Below are 25,657 nucleotides of genomic sequence, written 5' to 3'. Positions count from 1 at the left end.
GCCAAAAATTAAAATTTATAAATTTGAAATTCTAATTCTCTAAATACAAAAATTCAAACTAAAGTTACGTATTAAATTCAATTGAACATACAACTTAACTTAGACTTTGAAGAAGTGTAATTTTTGGATCAAATTTCCGAAACGAAAAAATATTTTATAGCCAAATAACAAAAAGGCCAATTTTATTTATTGACGAATTAACAATAGGTTATCATATGCTACAAAAGGAGTGTTACGCTAAAATAATTTTTCATTTAGAAAAAGTGTAATGCAGAAAGATTTGGTCACGACAAAATATTTGTGGACCCATCCATTATTATCAACATAAATATATACTACAAGATATCACAAGGTTAATAAGTGAAATTAATTAACTTAATTATTCGAATCATTTCAAATTAAAGTGGAATTAGTGACCACATGTGAATGTTAAAAGTACTTTTCCTAACTATAGATATACTAGTCACGGGAAAATATTTGATTAAAACAAGTAATTACAAATTAAGATATGAATTTAATCAGCACAAACACTAAATGTTAGTTGTAACGGCTCAGATCTAACTATTAATGTATTGTTCGCTTTGATATAGCTTTTTGTAATTTCAAGATTATGTCCTTTTGGGCTTTAACTCAAAAGACACATTCATTTGATTTCTTGAATCCGTCTTATGGTCCTTAATTTCCCTCTTTGTGTTAGGCAAGTTGAAAAAACTAATAAAAATTTTCATCAATCAATTTGGTTTATATACTTCATTCAAATTATCGTTAATTTTAGATGAATTGAATTTGACGAATTCAAATAAACTAAATTAATAAATAAATAAATTATAAATCTCTCGTGACTATAGTTAAACTTGACACCTATCTACATACAACAAATTATAAATGGGACCCAATTTGCTTAATGATTTAATGGAACTCATAATTATGTGTAGGTAAAGGACCCAATAGCTTAATGATTAATCTTTTTTTTTTCTCTTTGGTCTTTTGTTAGTAAAAGCATTAATTTGAAAAAGGATGGCTTTGGTTTTGTAATTTATATTATGTTTTCTTGTGTGCATGAGTCATTTGCATTTTTGCCCCTCATCTGTGTTGGTTTTTAATTTTTATCTTTCATAATAAATATTTTTTTTGTGAAATGTAAGTTTATATTTTGTATAATAATATCCCATAAGTTATATATAGGCATAGCTCCAGTTTAAAAAAAAATGTCCCACTAGATATAAGTTCGATTGTTAAATAATAAAAATTAAAGATCAAATCATTTAAAGGAAAAAGTACAATTTCATGTTGTAGCTTTATGAAGTCAAATATTGGTTGATAAAATGAACTTAACTGCACAATTCAGACATGTAAACAGCTTTCAAATAAAATACTTGAGATACATGTAGTCTGCTAGCATTAAATATGTGTCCCCATAAAAAATATTTCCTCGTACCTGATGTTTACATCGAATCAAACAATTTATCCTTTAAGAGTAATAAAATTTAAAAGTGAGAATACATATGCTCAAACAGAATTAAGAGAGATTTATACAATTCACTGTGTTAGTGAATTGAATAAATACTGAAAAATCTCTTAATCTTGAGCCAACAATAACAAAATGTATAACCAGTTAAGACATGGTTTATCTTGAGCAACAATTGCTCCAAGATCGTTTTGATCCTTCTCCGTCGTCTTTTACAAGGTTTACCCTGTTAATAGATAACTCTGCCTTGTAGGAATCCGAATTCAAGACCTTTCGGCTGACATTGCTATAGATTTCACGGATAACAATCTCAAAAGCCTTATTAACGTTTGTAGAATCCAACGCGGATGTCTCCATGAAGAACAATCCTTCTGCTTCTGCAAGCTTCGCCCCTTCTTCAATACTAACGTCTCTAATGTTGTCCAAATCACATTTGTTTCCTACCAGCATCTTTGCGACTGTTGTATCACAATGAGCTGCAAGGTTCATCAGATTCAAAAAGTTTAGTAATTCTGCTGCCTCAGACACATACATTATTATGTGAAATAGAAAAACGAAAATCACGAGACAGAAAGTTTCAACCGAAGTAGAGAATAGAAAATTCACTTGTCAGTTAGTAATGACTACATTCCCTTGTATATACAGTTCGTGACATCTTCAATCGCGCATCAAATTAATCACAAATTAAAAGTAGAGGAGTAAGCATATGGACAATCATAGTTTCTAATTGTACCAGCTGAGTATGTCTGCCCGAACCGATAGCAAATTAACTTCTCTTTCTAAATGTCTCTTTATGGATTAGATTAAATTCATAATGAAACTTCAATCTCCCTAATATCTTCTTTTTACTTACACAGCAGCACACTACAAATAAGTTGCTAGCACTTTCCTACTAGAATCAAAGGAACGGTTAATTTGGACAGTCTGAAGTACATGTTTCAACACATTCGAGAAAGACTGTCCATCTTTAGCTACGTGCATTCAGGCTCAATACTGATATCCATATCCCTTTTACTTCTTATTCTACCAAAAGGTCCCAAGAATTTTGCCACATGTCCATATCTAAGACAATTAACTAGCAAAACCATCAGTTCAAATGTTCAATGCATAATCACCAAATATGCAAGCGATTAGACATTTTCCATCAGGCGAAATAAAGAACAGTCTATTTTTACCCCAAAATTCGAAAAAAATGAACATCTACATGTATCCAGGGAACAAAAATTGGAGAGTAACAGGCAAATAAAACACACTCCTACTAAAGCACCAAATGTTATGCCCATATTAGAAGAACTTATGGATCAACGATAGTTGTGACAGAATAATTTGCAGTGGAGTTCTTAAATTAGGTGAGCAACAATTCTAGCCTCATCTAACATGACACAAAATATGCTTGAAAACTAGATCCTAGTTGCTCGGAGATGAAGACCCTCATGAAATTTTAGGTATTTACCAAGTGAACATTGACTAATTACAGAACAATAAACAATCTTTCACATGAAAACCCAATATTAAGAAAATTCATAATAAGTAGAATAGACACACATTTGCATTCTCACCCGTCTCATTTCCAAAAGGTACAATTGAATACCACATGCTCAATCGAAGTCAAATTTCTCTATAACGACGTCGTTTGGTCGGACATATTTTGGCTGCTATAGTGAGATGTTGTTATAGTCTTCTAGTTATAGAGAACATATAATATAACATACTATGAAATCAGATCTATAGAAAGCTTGGCCATTTCGGCAAAGTATTATTACAGAGGTTGACAATTATAGAGAATTAGAGATGTCAATATGAATGATCAAAACTAGAAGCAAATTCATTTATCGTAATCTCTTAACAAAAATATTATATATTTTCACCAATCTGTTACATTTCCAAGTCTCTTATTTCCCATGTATAGCAGCAATGTAAAACTTTAGAACGAAAAATGAAAGCAACTTTTTTACCATGTGATACTGCTAAATTCTGTTATTAAAAAAATATGACACAAAAAAATCCCTTCTGTTTTCACCCACTGATTCTTCTATATACACAAAAAATTCCTTGTTTAAGCCCACTGGTTCTTCTATATACACACAAATTCTTCCTGTTTTTGCCCACTGGTTCTTCTCTATACACAAAAAAAACAAATATTCCTCCCGTTTTCCAGATGACGCAGAAGAAAGACAGCGGTTCTCTCAGATGAGGTGCGATATAGGGGTGTGAGGAAGATGTCATGGGAAAAGTGCACGGCTGAGGTCAGAGATCCAGTCAGAGGAGAAGCCACTAGCTTGGAACCTTTGATACACTAGAGAAAGCAGCAAGGGCTTACGATGCGGTGGCAAGGTTGTTTTGAGGCTAGAAGGCCGTCCCTAATTTTCATGAGGATAACCACCATAACACCAAAGATTTTCTCAGATTTGAGAGGATATGATTGGAATAACTATTATTATCACTGACATTCTTAAGATTAAGCTTCTTGAGAAACTCGTTGGTATTTTGGAGGTTATCCTCAGGAAATTAGTTGATGACCTTGTAGCCATGAAACAGCCTCACCTCCGCATCGTAAGCCTTAGCAGTTTTCTCTGGCATATCGAAAGTCTCAAGCCAGCGGATACACCTCTGGCTGGGATCTCTGATCTCAGCCGTGTACTTTCACCATAACATCTTCCTCACCCCCTATAACGCACCTCATTTCGAAAGGACCACCGCTTTTCTTCCACATCAACTGCAATGGAAGGATTTTTTTGTATTTTTGTGTGTATAGAAGAATCAGTGAGCAAAAACAGAAGGAGGGTGGTTTATATAGCTGCCTCTCAAGGGGAATTTGTGTGGTCCACTTAATTACATGAAAATATAGTAGATTCTTTTAAATCCTGAAAATGACTAACATTCCAACTTCAATATTTATTAGATTAGATATACATATTAAAGTAAGATTTTTTTTATTTATGTTACAGAATCTGAATAATAATGTAAATAGATAACATAAGATTTATTTATTTATGTTACAAAATTTGAACAATAATGTATATCGATAATATAAGATTTTTAATTTATGTAACAGAATCTGATAAATAGTAATGTATATAGATAATATAGCTGATTTTTAGGAATTTGAATATTTAGTTACCATAATCTTATTCTCTTCATGTATTTATATCATTATACTCTTTAAGTAATATACAAGTTATTCTTCATACCTTATGAATTGCATGGTATAAGAGCCAGGTCAATCCCCGATTGGGCTCCTAGTCCACAATCTAGTTTGGTCTGGGCATGAATGGGTGTTAAGAGTGGATAAAGTCCGACATTGGTTGGGGAATGGATTGGCAGACAATTTATATGGACTTGGCAATCTTTACAATTTACTTACCAAACATTAGAGTAATAAATGAAGTTATTTTCTAAAAAAAAATGTTTTCTTTACTATATCAATGACACTCTTAGTTAGTTAGCGGCATATTCAACGTTTTACTTTGAGACGTGGGGAATGGTACATACACATTTGTACCTTCCATTACCTGACTGTTGTTATCTAACTGCATGCCCTATTGTCTTCTTCTATTTTACAACTATACGGTGGTACATTACTAATGTTCTCCTCCCAGAGTTGAGATACAATTAATTTGACATGTCATCTATGCATCCATGTTAGCAATTGACAAATATACAACACTGCTGAAACAATTTTAACCTTAATGATAGCAGTTCAGGTGAACCAATCTGAAATATAAGGATTATTCCTATCTTTTTGTAACTTGTGCGTTTTTCAATACATTTTGAAAAGAAAAAAAAGATCTTGCAATCTAAAATTTGGTGAATTCGGGATCACCATTGATATCATATCAGTTTTACTTCTTCCATAAAGTTCAAAGGGCTTTGACACACGTGTGCAGATGAAATGCAGATCTAGTACATTGAACTACCAATGCTACAGAATGTATAGTTAGCATGAGTAGCTAAGCACTCTATAATTTCAGCCAGACGAACGAAGAACATGTTCCATTGAATACAAAAATAATGAACAAGACATACTAGTAAAACGCCATTTTCACCAGAACTTATGGATCCACAACAATTGTGGAACGATTTCTCATAGAGTTCATAAATTAGGTGAGCAACAATTCTAGCCCTCATCTAACAAAATGGACATGACACCAACATATGCTCGAAACCCAGATCCTAGCTGCACAGAAATGAAGACCTTGCTAAAAAAATGATATTTTGAAAGACACCATAGCAAATGATATAATTAAACACAGCCTTTCTCATGGAATCCCTTTACTAAGAACATCCAAAAATAGCAGAATCAGACCTACATTTTACTATCACCCCAGTCTCATTTCCAGTCTAAAAGGTACACCTAAGTCCCCCATTTCCAAATAGATGCCAATATCAATCAAAACAACAAGCAATAAGCAAATCCATTTATCATAATCATTTGAAAAAAGAACTAAGTATGTTTTATTTTACCATGGGATACTTCTAAATTCTGTTATTTTATTATATTTTTTATCTAAGGACTCTGAGATGTATGTCAGTATCTTGTCATATAAAGAAAATTTCACACAGGCACATGCCCAACTTTCCCTTCATAAACACAAAGACAAAGATCACAACCAAAAAGAAAAATCAAATTTTAATAAAGTACAGCTGATTTACTTGGGTCTGAGACTTATCAGCTAAGAACAGACCAAAAGAACACACACCCAAGATACTCTTTTACAGGGAGAACATAGGTAGTTACTTCAATTCTATTTTACAGGACACTTTTTTCAATCCAAAGATTGAAACTTTTCTATAATTAGAAGCTACCTAAATTTAATTAACAACATATTCTTTAAGTAACATGACAAAGACCACAAGATTATAAGAATCCTTTTTATGTATCAAAAAGTTGCTATCTTTCCTAGCATCCAAGGGTATGACCTAGTACTAAATGAACTAGATTGAGAATCATGAGGTCTCATGTTCAAATTCCAGCAAAAGAAAAAATACTACGCGATTTCTTTTCATTTGTTCAAGCCTCTGTGTATAGTACAGAGAACCCGGTACTTGAGTTAGTTAGAGGTAGCGAGTACCTAGAAGAGTCAATGAGGTGCATAGCAAGCCTAGTGCTCGATGAACTTGTACATACAACATACCCGGTGCAATCCCACAAGTGATGTCAGGAAGTGTTCAATGAACTAGATTGAGAAATAATAGGTGATTTCTTCTTATGCCTCGGCGGACAAAGTCACCCGATAACTATGCTATGTTGTTGGGAGATAGCAGATACCTAGAAGAGTTAATCGAGGTGCATAACAGGCTAGCGTTAACATCAAGGTTATAAAAAAAGTTTCTGTGATTTCCTCTCATGTCTAGGCGGACATAGTTACCCTATAGCTATGCTAGGTTGTCGGGAGATAGCAGATACCTAGAAAGAGTTAATCGAGGTGCATAACAAGCTAGCATGAACATCACCGTTATAAGAAAAAAAAAGCTGCTATCTTTCCTAACACTTAACGATAAGACCTAGTGCTCAAAGAACTAGTAGATAGAATACACACCATATCCAGTGTCATCCCACACATGAGGTCTACAAGTGCTCAATGAACTAGATTGATAAGTAATAGGTGATTTCTTCTCATGCCTCGGCAGACAAAGTTACCCTGTAGCTACACTATACTGGTGGGAGGTACCATATATCTCGTGAAATTAATCAAGAAGCACAAGCAAACTAACTCAAACACCACGGTTATAAAAAGAGTGAAGGGTCAAAAACACACCTAAAGTATCCCGATTGTTTGAGTTTCATACCTGAACTAAGCACACCTCAACTATCCGCTATCCCCATTTACTACCTAAACCATAGTGATGTTTGTGTTTTGATAAACAGTCAATGATAGTACAGCTAAAAAACTAGCAAAAAGTAAAAAAGTTTCAATCTTTCTTATGAAAATGAAAAGAGGGGGTGGGGTGTATGAGAAATAACTTACTATTGAGCTCATCAAGCCACCTAGTAACACTTTCAAAAGTACTCCTCCGACTTATATCATACACAAGGAGTGCACCAAAAGCACCACGATAATAAGCAGAAGTAACAGCTCTAAACCTTTCTTGTCCAGCAGTATCCCAAATCTGAGCTTTAACTTCTTTCCCATTAATTTCAAGAACTTGGGTCTGAAATTCAACTCCAATAGTAGCTTTAGAATGCAAATTAAACTCATCCCTTGCATATCTTGACAACAAATTTGATTTCCCAACTGCTGAATCCCCTATTATTACAATCTTGAAAAGATACTCTTCAACATCATCATCTGATGAATCCATTTCAGGTCAAACTTTTTTTTAGTAGATTTTTTTTTTTTGTTTTTTTGGGGATGTTGGGAGAAAATGGAAGATGGGTTGTGGGAGAAAATTGAAAAAAGGAGAATGATAATGAGTGGACCTTGGGCTATGGCATGTGTTGTTGTTGTAGTAATAAATTTTATGACATTGTGCCGGGAAATGCGCCACTTTCTCCTCTTTTCTATGTTTTCCTTTTACATTGAAATGGGTTTGATTTCACCGACAAAATTATTATTCTTCCTTTGATTTTATATTCATACCTCAACAACAATATACCTTTGATTGTTTCGATAAATGTGATCAAAAGAGGATAGAGCGTATGTTAATTTATTTTTATGCAAGGAGGTGAATAGAAAAGATGTTGATAGACTTTTGACTCAAGAAAAACTAATCTAAAGAATGCATGATAAACAAATTTAGGAGGGAAAAGAGTAACTATAGAAAATAGTATAATAGTCGAAGTTCATGAGATATAGTAATGAAAATCGAAGGACAAGATATTACAGGAAAAATACTATAATTGGTAGTAAAGAATGATAACCAAGACAACATTTTACTTCCTACAATCCTTCTATAGTTGGTGTCCTTCACAACCTTTTATTTAAGGTTAGGTTCTCAATATATTTTATAATTGTGTCATGCGCTAACTAATCATCATTTTGTATCCAAGGCTTCTTCACTCTACTTTTATTTCTCCTGAAATCTTTCATAGTCAACCTCTCATATTTTCACATTGAGTGTTAGTGGCATCTCATCTTGAAATGCATAAACCATCATAATTTTACTTTCCACATCGTGTACTTCATTGATATGAATGATATATTTTTATTTCTAATTTTAACTTTCTTTGTGTACCATGCACATTCATCTAATATCTTTATTTCTTCCACTTTCACATTCTAAACATGCAAGTTTTAAATTGTTATTTATTTATTTAAAAAATAAAGTTTTTCTTCAAGATTGTGCCATAAATAAGCCATATGAATTTATGGGAGGTTTATCAGGATATAGAGTTTTAAGAAATGAAATTATTTAAACTTTCCACACAATCAAGGCTCACGATTGTCAATAATTTTCGTTGTTTTGTTGGTGTGATAATAATAATAATTTCAAAATATAACGTGAGAATATATTTTTTATGATTTTTCGTGTAAATTAATTAGGTAAATCTTGAATGCTAGTAAATAAAATAATTATAGAAAATATAACAACATAATTATGTTGCTACATTTATACCGGAGTATATAAACAATCAACTACTCCCTTGGTTCAATTTGTGTGTCATGCGAATTCTTTCTTAAAAAAAACATCATACTTCAATATATAGAGCCAATTAATTTATATTTTCTTATGGTTAATAATGACCATATAGATATATGGTTATTTTAGTCTTTTCTCAATTTTTGTGTTCAGTTAAAATCTTATCACATCATTTGAGATGAAGAAAACAATACAACATAAAAATAAAATAGCCTTACAAAATACACTCGATTTATACAAAAGACAAGATTGTATTTGTGCCTTACTTTCTAATTCTTAAAGAACTACCGCATGAATGTCGTAAAGGTAAAAAAAAAAAGTAATTTTTCAAGCAGTTTCAGTTTGTAAACAAAATTCTTAATAAGAAAAAGTGAAGGTCGAAAATTAAGCTAGATAATTAATAAGTAGTCGTATGTTACCATATTTTCTGTGAGCGAGAGATAGCCTTATCTACCTTTCTCCTTGTATTATTTAGTAATCGCATTATTCCTTTTTTCATGTGTACCATTACATATTATTCACTTACTTTATATCTTATTATTTGACATTTGTCATATTTCTTTGATATCATGCTTCGAGTTCCTTCTGTATATTATCCTCTTTCGATCTTACTTATACATGATTTTTAAAAAAAAAATCCTTTAATATCTCACTCACTTAATAGTTAATATTTAATGTTTGTATTGAAGCTCCGACTTATACATGAAATTACACTAATATGTTTGTATAGAGTATATAGTTGGACATTTTTCAACAAGTGATTGATAATAAATTATCCAAAAGATAGATTATGGGCCCACAAATGGGACCTACAGGATGACACATGGATGATCCAAAACATCTCATAGCAAATGTGTTCTTCTTCTTCACACGTCAGTTCATACCCAAATCCACACAACCCAAATTCCAAAAACCATGAAAAAAGCTTCCAATTTGCAAAACTAACTCCACCCCATTTCTCAAAATTCAATCTTTTTTCACTATCTGCCCAATTCTTGATTCTTAGATCAGTACTGATAATGTCTGTTGCAGCAATGGGCATAGTTTCAGGAGGCAATGGGTTTCTTTCACAGTTTTTTACAAGTGATTCAGCTGCTTCTACTCATCAGTTTTGTTGTTTTTCAGTGAATTCAAGCCCATTGCATATGAATTTTTCAAGGAGTGGTTGTTTGGTGAAAAGGGGTTCTTTGTTAAGCCCTAGAGTTTCAGTTTCTACTACTGGTAATGCTAAGATTGATGGAGTTGATGATCAGTTATCTTTGTCACCTGATGAGATCAAACCAGCTCGGGTGAGACCCTTTATTCGTATTTGCATTGTGAAAAATAGATAGATTTTTGACGTTGAAACTTGAAACTTGGAAATTTGAGTTTTTGAAGTTACGATTTTTGGAATTTGAAGTTGTGTTTTAACATGCATTTTACTTGAAATAAGTTTGAAACTTGAAGTTTCGTCCGAAAAATAGTGAAAATATTTGAAGCTCAGATATTCAAAATCGATCAAATTTCATTGCCAAATAGATATTTGAAGATAAATTTTTGAAAGCTACTCCCAAAATATGTGGCCAAATGCTAGTTAACTTAAGTCTTTGTTGAGTTCCCACATTGCTTGTGGCATGGGTATTTGGTTTCGTTATATGATCTTGGGCAACTCTCAAGCTAGTCTATAGTAGAGTATTAAGTTAAACACAAGGTGCATTCTCTTATCATGGTATTTGAGTCAGGCGCGTCCCGGTTCTCTTGGTTTCCTGCATCGGTTTTGGGGGATGGATAATATATGATCTTGGGCAATCCTCAACTCATGGGTTAACAATCTCATTTTAGTGATTAATTTGTTAAAAGGACAGTCCATTGATAAATGCAATTGTTTTCTCCACAATGATGATATCATGAGAAACATCATTTTCATCTTCCTGAAGGAGTGGTTAATCATGGTTTGAGGAGTTAACAGTTTACTTTGTTGATAAATGTATCTAATGAATCAAGAGGTAGAAGAATCACAGACATCTCTGAATGGAGAAAATAGATTGACTTGGACCGATAAGTTGAGTTAGAGTTGAGAGGACTTCGAGTTAACTAGTTAAAAGTCTCAGCATTTTGAATCCAAGGAATTTTTTAAAAAATAATCATGGTTCAGAACTAAAGATAAATTTGAAAAAAGGATTTTTTTTTTGTTGTTGGTTATGTGGTAGATGTATTGAAAGTGTTATTTTAGACGTGATTATGGCCGCACTACCGTATTACTTTTGCGAATATGTCCTTGGAAAATTCAGCTAGATCACATGACATCCCAATACATGTCATGTATCTTTGGAGTTCTGAGCTGAAAGATCATTGGTCTCCGCTTTAGTGATGAGTATAAACTATTTGAATTGTATTTCTTTTCATTTTGCTGATTCAGTACTATAGATTACCTTGTTCTATACTTCCCTTAGATTATTGTGGTTTGAAGCGTATGTAATATAGTACTCCTTTACTACAAAGAATTAGAAGTCTGCTGATTGGAAAGCAGCAAGGACATACAGTGAGAGGGGACTGATATTTGAGGGCAAGGTTGAAGGCTTCAATGGTGGTGGTTTGCTGATTCGATTTTATTCTCTCGTGGGTTTTCTGCCCTTCCCACAGATGAGCCCTTATCACTCTTGTAAAGGTACTAAGTTCACCTTTACAGCTTATTTTTCATTTCGAATCACTATTTTGTGCTGATCCTTGATATTTCTAAGCTTCATAGGTTGATTAATGTATCACATGTTTCCACATAGAAGTTATGGTGATATCTGCATACTTACCGAGGTTTTGTCTGTCATTCTTATTACCCTTATTTTCTTTTAGAACCACAAAAGACAATTCAAGAGATTGCGAGAGACTTGACCGGTTCTGTCCTCTCTGTGAAGGTACTGATCCTCGCTTCTACTTTTCTTGAACTTTTTCTCATCTAAAGTACGAACATTCCCCTATCATTGTAGAATAAGATGCCACATTATAATATCTAGTGCTTATGGGTTGCAAAATGTTGTAAAGTTTCAAGAAAGTACAATTACATTGTTGTAAATCTCAAATGATATAGCTACTTCTAACTTGCAGAGCAATCACAGGTTCTCTCATTATTTAAAAAAAAAAACGTATCTCGTCTTTACAGTAATTTTTTTTTGCCCACTAACCAACTTCGATTTCAATTACCAATTTCTTCCCCCCAATAGATCGTAGATATATAAGAAATGTTTAGTGTTACTGGAGTTAATTGTGTTCTTCCTCTACTTTCCTTTATGATTCCAACATCAGTTAACCTTCGAGGCTACTGTCAGGTAATCCAAGCTGATGAGGACAGACGACGATTGATATTCTCTGAAAAGGAAGCTAGCTGGTTGAAGTTTTCTAATAAAATAAATGTAGGTGATATTTATCAAGCAAAGGTCGGTTCAGTTGAGGATTATGGTGCTTTTGTTCATCTGCGTTTCCCAGATGGTACTTTCTTAAGAGACAGACTTGCCTGTTGGGTCGTGTTTTAAGCCTGACTACTCGGGTTACTCATTTCAATCTTCGTGTCAACTAATTTCTATTTTACCATGTGATACAGGATCTTATCACCTCACTGGGCTTGTCCATGTCTCAGAAGTGTCTTGGGATTTAGTTCATGATGTCAGAGACATCCTCACAGAAGGAGACGATGTGAGGGTTAAAATCATAAATATTGACAGGTAATTTTCAAATAATCGTGCTTATATGGACGTGTCTACTAATACCGTTAGCAGACATTTTCTTTAAAGTTCAAACAGATCACCTGTTGGCATAGAAAGATGGTTGGCCATTTTTTATCATGTATATGGAGAACTTCTTAGCCATAAGATGATCTGCAATACTCACTCTCTACCTTTGTGATTCGTCGAAATAACTTTTTCTATTACTATGGTGAATCGAACCACAATATATTTGAAGAAAATTCTGCAATGTAATGAACAATAAGGCAGTGATTGTTTTGTTTATTTATTTTTGTACTTTCACCAGTCACTTCCCGTAATAAGTGAGAACACATTACAGGGAAAAATCTAGGATTACCTTGTCAATTAAACAATTGGAGGAAGATCCTCTGCTGGAAACTCTGGATAAAGTAATTCATAAGGTAAGCTATGCAAATGATCCAATTTCGCGTTTGCCTCCTTCATGAAACCTAAATTTTGCTTAAGCTGCATAATACTGCTACTGACGAATGCCACACTGTGCAGGATGCATCCGTCCATACTGATTCCTTGGATTCGAATGGCAGCTCGATTATTGAGCCTCTTCCTGGGCTTGAAACAATAATCGAGGAACTACTGCAAGAAGACGGGTATGATTGAAGTTTAATTTTTGACATAACGTAAGATTTTATTAGACCTAATGATTGCAGTCTTTCATTATGCTATTATGTTTACGGGACAATTGTATGTACTATTATCTACACAAATACATGGAAATGTTTTGGTTAATTCACATGATTATTGAAGCATACCTAATAAGTTATGTTCTTTTGTTCAATAGCATATATGATATAATAATCAGTCGACAAGGATTTGAAAAACGAGTCGTTTCACAGGACTTACAGCTTTGGTTGTCAAATGTAAGTTGTGTCAAACATAAACCATATATGATTCATCAGTATTCATGCACAATAGATTTCCAATCTTTTCTGTTATGTCATCTAATAGGCACCAGCTACTGGGGATCAGTTTACTCTACTTGCTCGGGCTGGAAGACAGGTATCATCTTTTACCTCGTACGTTCCCCTTTCTACAATCCCCCACTCTTGTGAATCTGAAACGATTGTTAATGATCAGGTGCAAGAAATACAACTGACAACATCGCTTGATCAAGAAGGAATAAAAAGGGCTCTACAACGAGTCCTAGAACGTGTACCATGAGTAAAAATGCACGTACAACCCCAATCTAAAGTTTACGGAGAAGTTCAGATGGATCGTTATTTCAAGTTGTGCAGGCATTGTACAGACGTCTATAACTACTTCAAAAAAATGTATAAAGAAACATGTTTAGAAACACATTTCTTCAGATATAGTTCCCAGAAGCTAAAAGACATTAGAGCTGCACCCAGCGAATCGTCTTAATAGACATGATAACATGAACTCATGCAATTTCTTGGTACATTGCTACCCATGTTAAACTTGATCAGTTATTTTTTCGCGTTTCTCCTTCTCTGTTTCCAGAATTTGCAACTGCCTTCTTGTTAAATTTGCTCAAGGTTGAGGTCCTCTTATTATGCAAGTAGTATAGATATTGATTTTGACTAACTGTACTTTTTATTACTATCAAACATGAGCACTGTACATGAGCTGCTAAGTTCATACAGCATACAAGAAAACATAAACAAGTTGTTCACTTGTTTTACTCTTTCCATTTTCTACACGTCCAATTACCGCTCTGAACTAGCCGGGAATGGACTTATTACACTGTATTTGCTGACATGGTATAGAGAGTGATTACACTCTTACAACACCATGAGAGACTGTAAAAAAGCACTCTCTTGGCCGATTACTGGTAAATGCCAGCCATTCTAAGTTCCGGGGCTTGGTCAATTAGGCTGATTGGATCTAACTGTAGCTTCGAGTTCAGGTGCAGTACAGGAAAGGAGGGAGACAGCTAACCTCCTGCCAAGATGCCAAGGTTGCTTGCTAACTCTCAATGCAGCTTCACCAAGATCGATTCCACAAATATCTGAAAGTCTGACAAGATGAAGAGAAATTCAGTTGTCAACCAAATCTTGAATAACCCAAAGAACACATTTAGAGTTCAGATTTTTAAGAGGCACACTTCAATAAGATCATATATTAACAATCTGGAACTCTTCCTTTTCTCTACATTGCAATCTATTGTTTTAAAACAACCATTAGTGTGTGCATCAGGGTATACCATCTATATCACACCTTTGGGATGCAACCCTTTCTCGGACCCTGCTAATGCAGGATGATTTGTGCACTGGGCTATCCCTTTTATTGTTTTGTTATCTATTGTTTTATAACTACTCCTAATGTTTCTCATCCATAGAAAATGCAAACGAAGCCACACATATAGAGATGCAGAAGACCATTAAAGTTGCAAACCAATGAGGAAAAACCGCTATATTATTATTATTCCCGATAAGAGCTACCACTGCTGTCTGTAATATACATATTGAGATGCCACCATCTAAGAAAAGCATTCTCCAAACAAACCTATCGAACTTAAATCCAAAGACCGAAATAAGTTGCAACCACGTTGATCAACAGTAACATAATCAACTCCTCCAATATTCTTTTTGCAATTGTGTAGCCTCCTTTTACCTCTCCCATATTGATCAACCAACTAGGATTGTCCGCAGGGAGTATGGACAAAAGATGGATGGCTAGTACTAATCTTGTCAGTTCCATAGTGCACCACAAATAAGCATGCCAGTCTGGCCATTGGCAGCAGCACTAGTGACGGCACCGAAATAGGTAGGAGTGTCAAATAGGCGGGTAAGGGTCATCAGCTAACTGTTTTCAGCCCATTTTGACCCGCTCAAATTCAGGTAACCTGTTAATTTGACAACCCTAGTAAACCTACTGTTTTTGCTTTTTGTAGTAATACTGAGGGACTAACTGCGTTATGTTCTCAAAATTAGGTATCTTCAGTTTCAATATTTGATGTGAAAATTTGACTCCTCCCTAAAGATCATTTCGAAGAAAATTGGATGATTGATATGTTCTACTTAAACTTGGAACTGAATGATAGATATGACAAGAATATATAGGCCTTACATATTCCAAGTTCTTTAGACCACAGAGCTAAATACTTTGGAAACAAGAACAGCGGATTTATATTCGGTGCTAATTCAGAACATAGAGGATGTGGACGAGCCTGAGCAGGTTGATCTCATGATGTTAGGCAGTATTATACAGGAACCAAATGTGTCACATAGCCAGCGTACAAGAAATTCCACAAAAAATTATAAAATTAAAGGGATTGTAGAAAAATTGCATGCTGCTGCAAGATGAAATTCTGTAACAAATGAAAACTGAAAAGCATATGAATAAGGATGAGAAATGTACCTCGGAAAAGGATCTTCCAAAAGAATGCTACATAGATGTATGTTCGGGTAGAAATTAGAGGAAGAATCCAGATTTCAAGCCAGCGAATCCATATACGACTTAATGTTCATAATATCTACTCTGGACTTTGGATTATTTTGTGGTTTGAAAAGCTTCCACATCCCCACTGGATGTTGACTTCTTGCTTCGGTATCTCTTGAAAATCTTCCATACATTGATTCACACTCTGGATAAGGCTTTACATATAGATTATAAAATTTCATTCTACTAGGTTTAATCAACTCTCTCAACCCCACCTCATCACCAAGTCCTCCTATTGATCTTAAATGGTCAATTACCTTGAATCTTGGTAGAATATGTTTCTCGAAATTCACCCCAAGGTACTCAGGAACTCCAACAAGACACTGAATATCAACTTTCATCACGTGCAACAAAAACTCAATCTTCCTCTCAACATCGTCTAAGTTATAAAGTATCACTCTCGGCTCTTTCCATAACACAGAATAAGCATCCCTTAAGGTTATCCCGTGATTGCGTAAGCAATCAACCCTTAGTTTCACCTCATATCCAGCCTTAAAAGCCCCATCATGAAAAATATCCTTCTTAATAGCTTCCCTACATTTCAAACTCTTAAGCAGCTCCAAACACCGTGATAACTCCCCAACTTCCAATGCAAGAATTCTAGGATCTCTCAGAAGCTGTTTCTTAACCACCTCCATGTTAAAACCCAGAACTCTAAATTCATCAAGCAATCGTTTCAACTTATTTTGGATCCCATAGACCAAAACAGCCGGATAGATACGGAGAATGCGATCAAATTCAACATTGCCAATCCCAAAGGTATCAACGACGAATTCAAAACTGTCACGAACCTTGCCCGCACACATCGTAGTTACCATGGGATGTGTCTCCAAAACCTTATTTAGAGTAATATCACTAACCCCTAAATCCTTCAGACATTTCAAAGACCCCAAAACACAATCATAATCTAGTTCAAACTTCACCGAGACCTCCAGAGTGTTCCGAATAGCCAAGGAGGATAAATTGGACCCTTCTTCTAATCCTCGGATGCCTCCTCCCCATTTCTTTATAGCATCATATTCTAGAACCCTGGGACAACTACTTATCATGGACACAAGGAATTCTTGAGATGGTTTCAAGGATAATAGAATCTTAAGGGAATTTTCAATTTTGGCGGGGTCTAGATTTAGTAAACGACGATTCTTCTCGAGAAAATTGGTAAGTTCTAGAGCTGGAAAACCATATTTTTTCAGAAGACATGACACTGCAATGAGATTTCTTTGGGGGGATTTTTCTTGGAATTGTAGAGGATATTGAACTTGAGATTTTCTTTTTACAGCTGTTGTGTTAGTGCAAAAACAGCGGAGACTTGGATTTTGAATTAGAGTAGAGGGATTAGAAAATGACATGAAAAAGAATCTGACGCTCCTACTGGTCATGGTTTCAGCTGGTTAGTAAGTTTTAAAAGGTGTCTGATCAACTATCCACATTCAAACATTGCATTGATGGCCTAATGGACAACCCTCAAAATCTGAAAAAATTGATTAAACACATTAGCATAACTATGGTGCTAGTAAACTTCGTAAAGAAACAATTAACAGTCTCTCTGTGTGTAAAAATATAAACTGCACATTTAGCTACCCTGGAACACGTTTAAATTGTATCTTTCCACCCAGTTCTACAGTTTAGTCACATATTGACTCAACACCACCCGCAACTAGATATAGACAATATTGCACTCAACTCACATGTAAGAATTGAATAAGTCGAAATATTCAATACTGTTATCTTGAAAGGCTTACTACCTCTTTAATTAGTGGCAAATAAGTGAAAAGGTTTCTTCTTTTCCTTCTCTCTTGCATATAAACATATCTCGACTACAACTTACATTAAGGGGTGTCAAATTAACGAGGTTGAGCTGAAACTATGTCAGTTAAATGGGCTAAATCAACAAATGGGCGTGTCGTAACCCAAAAAGTTCCTCTTAGCAGATTAGTACTAGGTAACATAACCACAACACAACATTAGATGAGCACAACACACAAAAGATACTTCCAGTAAAACACGACAATACGGCCACAGAATAACCAAATTAGTTCAGATTACACTAGCTTGCAGTCGAGCATTTTCAAATTCTATCTGCAGTATGTAACAATCATATAACCTATAGATAAACTAGCAGCATAACCTTCAGAAAGCTAAATCCATTAAAATATACAAGGGGAAGGAAATTGAAGGATTAAAATACAGGACCCATTGCCACAAAGTTTGAATCCTTACAAATTCAAGTGACTCAGCAGAACTTCAGAAAGCTAAATCCACAAATATCAACAAGGCTAAGGAAGATAAAGAAACAAATTACAAGACCCATTGCCACAAAGTTTGATTCTTTAGTAATTCAAGTGACTCAGCATAACCTTCAGAAAGCTAAATGCACAAAAATCAAGAGATAAATTACAAAACCCATTGCCACAAAGTTTGAATCTTTACTAATTCAAGTGACTCAGCATAACCTCAAGAAAGCTAAATCCACAAAAATCAACTAGGGGCAGAAAAATCAAGAAACAAAGTGTAATACCCATTGCCAAAAAGTTTGAATCTTTACAAATTCAAGTAATTCAGCATAACCTCAAGAAATCTAATTCCACAAAAATCAACAAGGGGAGGAAACTAAAGACATAAATTGCAAGACCATTGCCACAAAGTTTGAGTCTTTACTATCTCAAGTGACTTAAAACAAGTTGCTAAAACCATGACACAAAGATTTTGAGGATTGTTTATAAGAATTACCTGAAATCAGAAGAATTTTAAGAGAATGGCGATTACACTGTTAGGGCTTTTTACCATTAGAGAGTAGTGAGTACCATGAACCTTTGAACGCATTTTGATTAAGGCATAAAACGCACAAGGAACACTGTTGGGGATTTTTACCTGGACTTCTTTTTCTAAAGGTTTGATTAAGGCATAAAACGTATTTTGTCAAATTATGAACAAATATTTAGATTGTTAAAGTTAAATTATTATAATATTCATAACTAAAGTATTACTTTAACTTAAATGTTAAATAACTATATTATTTATAACTTAAAACACTCAATTATATCTATTTGAATAGCATAGTTCCTTGAAGAGTTGGGCCTTTATCGAAAGATTTTGATTTTTTTGATGAGTTGTGATTTTTTCGGAGGATCGTGATTTTTAAATAAGACACAATAAATACACGTTTTTGCATTTTAAAATTCTTGTATAATTTACAAAGTATAATGGAATTTGCCCCTTTTACTCCCCTTCCCCTAGTGGCTCGATTTCATAATTTTCGAGTTGGAAGTCAGGAGTGCTTCAACTCCCTCTTGTCTCCTATTGTTGAGTGAGTTCGAATTCTAGCAAAAAATTATTGATGTTTTATCTCATATAAAAACTTAACAAGAAGAATTATTTAAATGTCCTTTTTAATAACCTAATCACCCTTTATATATATATATATATATATAATGGTCTATTATCTTTTTGGTTTTTTAAGGATTTGAGACTTTGCATTATGTGAGAAAGTATATCTTGTATAAGGAAATACTAGGCGAACTGTGATTCATTATATGTATCTCATAAAATTAAAATAAGTAATAGATGTTATATGTATCTTATTAAAATTTATTTATATCATTTTTAAAAGTTTAGACGATATCTAATAATCTTGACCTCAAAAAAAAATCATCACATGACAATCAATATTAAATTGTTCACAACAATTTGCGCTTATAACTATTTATCTAAAATGTCATTTTAACAAATTAACGCGATATATACATATACAACACACGTGTTGTGAGACGACTAGTAGCTCAACATCCTTAACCCAAATTTGATATTCAAAAAAGCAAGTGGTCCTACAAAAAAGTATTGGAGGGGTCAGTTTAATTCTCCAAGAAATCTCCTTTTAGCATTGGATTTTTAATCAAACACTTTCTAAAGAGATTTTGACACACGTTTTATAGGATTTATTTTACCTCTTCAGCTCTAACAACCTTCGGGTCGGAAGTGACAGATGTTTACTATTCGAGCAACTTTCTCTAGTCCGTTTTGTAGGATGACGTATGCCAAGTGCCACAATTAAAAGTTTGAAATTTGAGCGTGAATTCGGACTTATACACTTATTTGAAAATCATTAACAGACTTAAAAAATCAATTGACTCTCGAAATTTTAACCGTATCATATAAATTAGGCCGAGGAGAGTATTTTGCATGCATGTAGGGTAGGGTTGGTACATAGTGCAACTTTGTCCACTGTGTTGTTTTTTTTGTTTTTTATTTTTGTTTTATAAACACAAAGTGGGGTATTTTTCATTGTGCTTTACGATTTCCGGCTATTCTTGGTGATTTTTTTGTTGTATAAACTTTGTGGGAAAGCTTGTGATTTTCCTTACTCCAAATACTAAAAACAAAAACTCCATTTCTGTATCCTTGTTTTTTTCTTTATTGGCAAAAACTACTCTATTATTTAGGCTTTTCAAGAATTTTTTTGCTTTTCAAGTTGAAAATACTAGATAAAACTATTTTCTTAGACAATGTTTTGAGATTTGCATATAATAATAGTTATCTATAGTTGTATTGCATTCGATTTCTCAGTATTTCAAATCGTACATTCTCTTATTTTGGCTAGACTTGCCAAACACACGAGTGAGTCAAGAATCTATCGATTCCATTGGTGAGATTACACTTAGTATGTTACTCCCTCCGTCCTTATTTAGTTGTCCACTTTAGAAATAACACACATATTAAGGCAACAATGATTAACATAGTGAAGTTACAATTTTGCCCTTATTAATTATGATTCCAAAATAAATTTATTCAAGATAACTAATCAATGTTGGGGGAAGTTTAAATTTTCAAGAAGTTTAAATAAGGGTATAATAGGAAAAAAAAATTTGTCCTTTCTTGATTTGTCAAAATGAACAAGTAAATAGGGACATCTAAAAGAGGAAATATGGACAAGTAAATAGGAACGGAGGGAGTAGTTATTGTTGCCAAAACATATTTTTTAAAAAGGCCATTGAGTCATTACTAGCCTCACACAATGCCAATTTTGGCATATGCTTTAAGTGACACAATGCCAATTTTGGATTTTCTCTAAAGTGATGAAAACCTTCCACAAAACAACAGAAGCGGTCCAACTTATTCATCTGCACAGTATCTCACCAAATCAACCCATTCAGTCACGCAAATTGGTTTGCCACACAATTTGTTTCACATAGAAACAAGTCACCCATCTCTTTACAGTAACAAACAAAATAAAAAACAGGAGGAAAAATCAAGCAAGTAAGAAAACATGTTAGTAGAGAGCTTTACTTGCACTCGATGTTTACATCAATACTATAGTGATGACCAGGGGCGGAGCCACCTTGTACGAAGGAGGTTCATCCGAACCCCATTCGATGGAAAATTATATTATTTATACATGGTTAAAATAATTTTATATGTATATATAGTAAATGTCGAACCCCCTTTGGCTACTTCATGTGTCTGTTTCTATAGATTTTAAACCCCCTTATTGAAAATTCTGGCTCCGTCTCTGGTGATGACATACACATTACTTAACCATAGTACATTTCTTTAATTTATATGTGAGGCGTATGAGTACAAATAATAACATATTTTGTGTAATTTCACACAATAGAGTTTGAAAAAAGCAGTATCTAAGCAAACGCTACCTACCTCTACCTAAAAAGTGATGTAAAAAGATTGTTTCAGATTGACAAATGAGGTATGAGTTAAATCAGAAATGAACATAACATTCAGCCCACCACCCTAGATGGTGCTCATGCAAGACAACCACTGAGACTGTTCACCAATTTACCATTTCTCAACAACAATCTTTAGAACTTCTATTCTCTCCATCTTCATTTTCATTTTAATTTGTTTGTCTTAATTTCTTTTCTAATCCATTTCAAAAAGAACGTTGTTCTAACTTTTCACATAACATGTTCTTGACAACGAGATTAAACCACATTTTAATACATTCCACATATTTTAGTTTATGACCATGCATGTAGACTATAAAATCTTCTTTACTTCTTAAACTCCTTGATAAATCAAAACCATACAAACAAATTGAAATGGTGTAGTATTATACTCTACATAAATCTCAACACATTTGTCTTGAGTTTCTACAGTTTTAACCAGTAGGCAAAGAGGATATGGATAAAGCAAAAAACCAAACAATCCAGAAAAAGGAAGAAATTAGTTGACTTGATACATGTTACTTCAAGTCAACACTATATGTCTGTACATCCCCTTTTAACACAAAAACTATTAGATGTCATAGCAAGTCTAAGAAACTATAAATAGACCCTACTAAATCAAAGAAAGATCATTCACCATCATTAATCACACCATTTTCACTGGTGGAGGTGGTGGTTGTTGTTGTACTTTTGCTCAAAAGAGTAAGCTTTTTTGATGAACCTTTGCAAAGGTTAACAGGGTATTTAATGGCATTAAGCTCCAGTTTTCTGAGTACAGCATTACCTAGATCAATGCCACAAATATCTGAAAGCCTGACAAGATAAAGCAATACATCTGATAGCTCTTCACCTAAATGCTGCTTCTCTTTTTCTTCCCAATCTGGTAGACCTCTTGGGACCTCACCTTTCCACTGAAATATTTCAGACAATTCTCCCACTTCACCCACCTGATATTCAAAATAAAGTTAGAATCGATTGTATGAATCTTCATTGACCATATAAACTCATTTTTTGCCAATATTGTGCAAACACACTATGTTGCTTGGACTCTCCAAAAATATTGTCCTGACACACACTGGCCGACATTTTTGAAGAGTCCGAACAACATCACACATACATATACAAAGCATTAGAAGTGTGAATCAAAATAAGCAATACCACAATCTTCTTAATCATCACCAAGTTATTTATCCAATAATATATCTATACAACTGACACTATATATGGTTTTTACACTACTAGGAGTAGTATTATTTACTCTCTCTCCGTCCACTTTTACTTTGCATGCCCATTATAAAATGAAGTTGAATGATATGAGCCTTTTATTATAATGTCCATTTTTTAGTATTAGTGCAAGTGTTGCACTAGTTTCCATGTAATGTCTGCAAAGCTAAAATTACATAATGGGGAACATAAAATCATATGAAAGATTATTAGCACTATGCCTTTCTTTGGTGGGAAACAAAAGAAAGCTTTTTAAATTGGGGTTTCCACAAAATTGAAAATCCAAATACTCCACAATGAACAAAAACTGGCAAACATTTCTAGTTTCTATGAAACAAACAGAGAACTCTTTGTTCCATGGTTTTGTCTAAGGAAAATTAGAGTAGATTAATTGGATTTTTACCTTTCAAAACTCCAACACTTTAACTACCACCTCAACTTAGTTTCAAGTGACAACTAAACACTCGAACTGAACTCGTCCATATTGTGTGTCATGAACACTTGATACATAAATTTTAGAGGTATCTAGATAATCATTTTGAAATTGGGAATGTTCAAACGACACAATAAAGACGAGTTGAGGTATCTAAACGTGCACTATCAATATAAGAGTGCTTATTCAACAACTGCATCCAAGTTTGAGTGTATGTGTATGTCTTGCTAATTCCACAGAAAAACACTTTTATCCTTTGAAATCAACCAAGAGATAAACAAAAGTAGCAATCTTGAAAAACAAAACAAACAAAAAAAACAATCAAAACTAGCATAAAGACTGAGCCATTGAGCAGAATAATTAAAACACTAGCTTTTCCTAAAAAATCATCCAGAAAACACAACAAAATCACCAAGAACAGCAGAAAATCATAAAACACAGAGAAAAGGACACCATTTTTATGGCTCAAAACATGATACACAACAAAACCCATAAATGTAGACAACAGAAAGAGCCCACAGAATACAAAGTTGCACTATGTACCAACCCAAACACCAACCCCACATACTTGAAAACCAAAAAAGACTTCATTTTTACAAAAGGGGTGTCAAAAAAACTAACAAAAAAATGTTAAAAAAGGGTATATACAAACCATAGCTAAAAGGAGATTTCTGGGAGTATGAAACTGATCCCACTCTCTTTCTTTAGCAAAATCAGCCATTTTTTTCTTTAGCTCTTCAAGACTCACAACCCCTTTTGCTCCTTCTTCTTCATTCTCTGTTTTTCCCTTCATCTTCTTCTTCTTCTGTGATTTACATAAAATTTTGAAACTGCGCCGACTGTTTTTTTTCTTCTTATTTGAGCTTTTTTCTAATGGTGGTTTTTCAGGTTTTTAAAAGGGGAATTGGTGACCTAGAAACTGGTCATTGCCGGTTTGCTCAAACTGACACCTATCGTATCTGCCTGTTAACTTTTTTTTTTAGGACCACTTTGCTTTAATGGTTAAGGTTTTTAATTCGGACCACAACATGAGTTGTGGTAAAGTGGTGGGTCTCAAGATTTGAGTCCACGGAGAAAATTATGTGAATCTAATCGGTAATTGGGGATTAAATGTGGGCTCCAAACCAAAAAAAAAGTTTTCATTTTGAGATTTTTACACAAATTTAAATTAATTGGATCATAAGATAGATATTGAATTGAAAATCAAAGAAAAAATTAAGTTATAAAGTATTTTGGTACTTGAATTATACTAATGTTTCAATTAAACACATTATAATATTCTTGTTATAATTTGTTGCAGTTAAGTTATCTGACTTATAAATCATAGTTTCTTAGCATAAAATCAGCTTCTAATTAACTTGTATGACTTATAAATCATAGATTTTTAGCATAAAATCAGTCACTAATTAACTTTTTATATTAGAATACACTGCTTACATTAAACTTTTATGGGTCGTTTGGTACAAAACTTAATAGCGCATGCAGGGGCGGCTCAAATCCGTTGGTGGCCTAAGGTCAAAATTAAACTAGATGCCTTAAAAAAAGATAATCATAAAATTAAAAATATTTTTATTTTAAATCTATTTTTCTAACTTTTTGAGATGCAAAGTTGTTAATAATTTTTGTGTAGTCAAACTTTCTAATAATTCTTTTTCAATCGATAATATAGCTAAACCACTTCTAAAATTTATCAAGAGCACCTTTTTGAGATTTTATCAAGTTATCGACTTTTCTTTTTCTTTTAAGTTTTGAATGACCGGATTCATATTTTCTCATTGATATATTAAAATCTAACAAATATTTTAAACACTATTTACAATATCAAATAAAAAGTATAATAAACATAAGACACAAAACAAAAATAATATTAGAAATTAGAATGATATTACCGAATTCAAGAACTATGAAGACTTGATTTTTGAAAATGAATTGGACTGCTGCAATATATTTTTCTCCAAATTTAAAATATAAATTATCAATAAAACAAGTAAATTCTTAAGCTTTAAATAAGAGAGATATCTAAGATTAGAAACAATAAAGACAAGAAGAAATAGAAGAGAGGAAGAGAGGAGAATAAAATATATAAAAAATAAAATTAAAAAAAGAATAAGGTAAAAAAAAAAAAACTTGTACATTAACA

At 33.5% G+C, this 25,657-nt stretch overlaps 4 protein-coding genes across 5 annotated transcripts; 1 reads left to right on the top strand and 3 right to left on the bottom strand.

The window, feature by feature from the left end:
* Positions 1-1,407: 1,407 nt before the first annotated feature.
* Positions 1,408-7,894, bottom strand: LOC125851408 (ras-related protein RABA5b-like). Its single transcript, XM_049531209.1, has 2 exons — positions 7,438-7,894; positions 1,408-1,944 (listed from the first exon to the last, which is right to left on the bottom strand). Exons 1-2 carry the CDS (start codon positions 7,769-7,771, stop codon positions 1,628-1,630), a joined length of 651 nt encoding a protein of 216 aa, XP_049387166.1. The 5' UTR covers positions 7,772-7,894; the 3' UTR covers positions 1,408-1,627.
* A 2,044-nt stretch (positions 7,895-9,938) lies between these two features.
* Positions 9,939-14,219, top strand: LOC125851371 (uncharacterized). The gene is made up of 10 exons (XM_049531164.1): positions 9,939-10,338; positions 11,537-11,696; positions 11,879-11,940; positions 12,352-12,511; positions 12,624-12,744; positions 13,085-13,166; positions 13,270-13,373; positions 13,565-13,643; positions 13,732-13,782; positions 13,861-14,219. The coding sequence occupies exons 1-10, from the start codon at positions 10,069-10,071 to the stop codon at positions 13,942-13,944; spliced, it is 1,173 nt and encodes a 390-aa protein (XP_049387121.1). The 5' UTR covers positions 9,939-10,068; the 3' UTR covers positions 13,945-14,219.
* Positions 14,220-14,472: 253 nt separating this feature from the next.
* Positions 14,473-19,048, bottom strand: LOC125851370 (transcription termination factor MTERF15, mitochondrial). 2 transcript variants are annotated; one of them, XM_049531161.1, is made up of 3 exons: positions 18,916-19,048; positions 16,105-17,656; positions 14,473-14,760 (listed from the first exon to the last, which is right to left on the bottom strand). In XM_049531161.1, exon 2 carries the CDS (start codon positions 17,562-17,564, stop codon positions 16,179-16,181), a length of 1,386 nt encoding a protein of 461 aa, XP_049387118.1. In that variant the 5' UTR covers positions 17,565-17,656; positions 18,916-19,048; the 3' UTR covers positions 14,473-14,760; positions 16,105-16,178. The 2 variants fall into 2 exon arrangements, with proteins under 2 accessions (XP_049387118.1, XP_049387119.1); XM_049531162.1 differs by lacking the exon at positions 18,916-19,048 and having other exon boundaries at positions 14,473-14,752; positions 16,105-17,823.
* A 3,185-nt stretch (positions 19,049-22,233) lies between these two features.
* LOC125851381 (uncharacterized) lies at positions 22,234-24,366 on the bottom strand. Its single transcript, XM_049531180.1, has 2 exons — positions 24,170-24,366; positions 22,234-22,807 (listed from the first exon to the last, which is right to left on the bottom strand). The coding sequence occupies exons 1-2, from the start codon at positions 24,308-24,310 to the stop codon at positions 22,490-22,492; spliced, it is 459 nt and encodes a 152-aa protein (XP_049387137.1). The 5' UTR covers positions 24,311-24,366; the 3' UTR covers positions 22,234-22,489.
* Positions 24,367-25,657: the final 1,291 nt, after the last annotated feature.

The sequence above is a fragment of the Solanum stenotomum genome, unplaced genomic scaffold (genome assembly GCF_019186545.1).
Source record: "Solanum stenotomum isolate F172 unplaced genomic scaffold, ASM1918654v1 scaffold25311, whole genome shotgun sequence".
In the NCBI taxonomy this organism is placed as follows: Eukaryota; Viridiplantae; Streptophyta; class Magnoliopsida; order Solanales; family Solanaceae; genus Solanum; species Solanum stenotomum.
This window is presented reverse-complemented; position numbering and strand designations above follow the sequence as displayed.

Coding starts and splice junctions, on each gene's coding strand:
- LOC125851408 (XM_049531209.1), bottom strand. CDS start 7,771: ATGGATTCATCAGATGATGATGTTGAAGAGTATCTTTTCAAGATTGTA. Junction 1,945..7,437: donor GTGGCTTGATGAGCTCAATA/GTAAGTTATTTC, acceptor TGAACCTTGCAG/CTCATTGTGATACAACAGTC.
- LOC125851371 (XM_049531164.1), top strand. CDS start 10,069: ATGTCTGTTGCAGCAATGGGCATAGTTTCAGGAGGCAATGGGTTTCTT. Junction 12,512..12,623: donor TCATCTGCGTTTCCCAGATG/GTACTTTCTTAA, acceptor CATGTGATACAG/GATCTTATCACCTCACTGGG. Junction 13,783..13,860: donor TTGCTCGGGCTGGAAGACAG/GTATCATCTTTT, acceptor GTTAATGATCAG/GTGCAAGAAATACAACTGAC.
- LOC125851370 (XM_049531161.1), bottom strand. CDS start 17,564: ATGACCAGTAGGAGCGTCAGATTCTTTTTCATGTCATTTTCTAATCCC.
- LOC125851381 (XM_049531180.1), bottom strand. CDS start 24,310: ATGAAGGGAAAAACAGAGAATGAAGAAGAAGGAGCAAAAGGGGTTGTG. Junction 22,808..24,169: donor GAAATCTCCTTTTAGCTATG/GTTTGTATATAC, acceptor TTTGAATATCAG/GTGGGTGAAGTGGGAGAATT.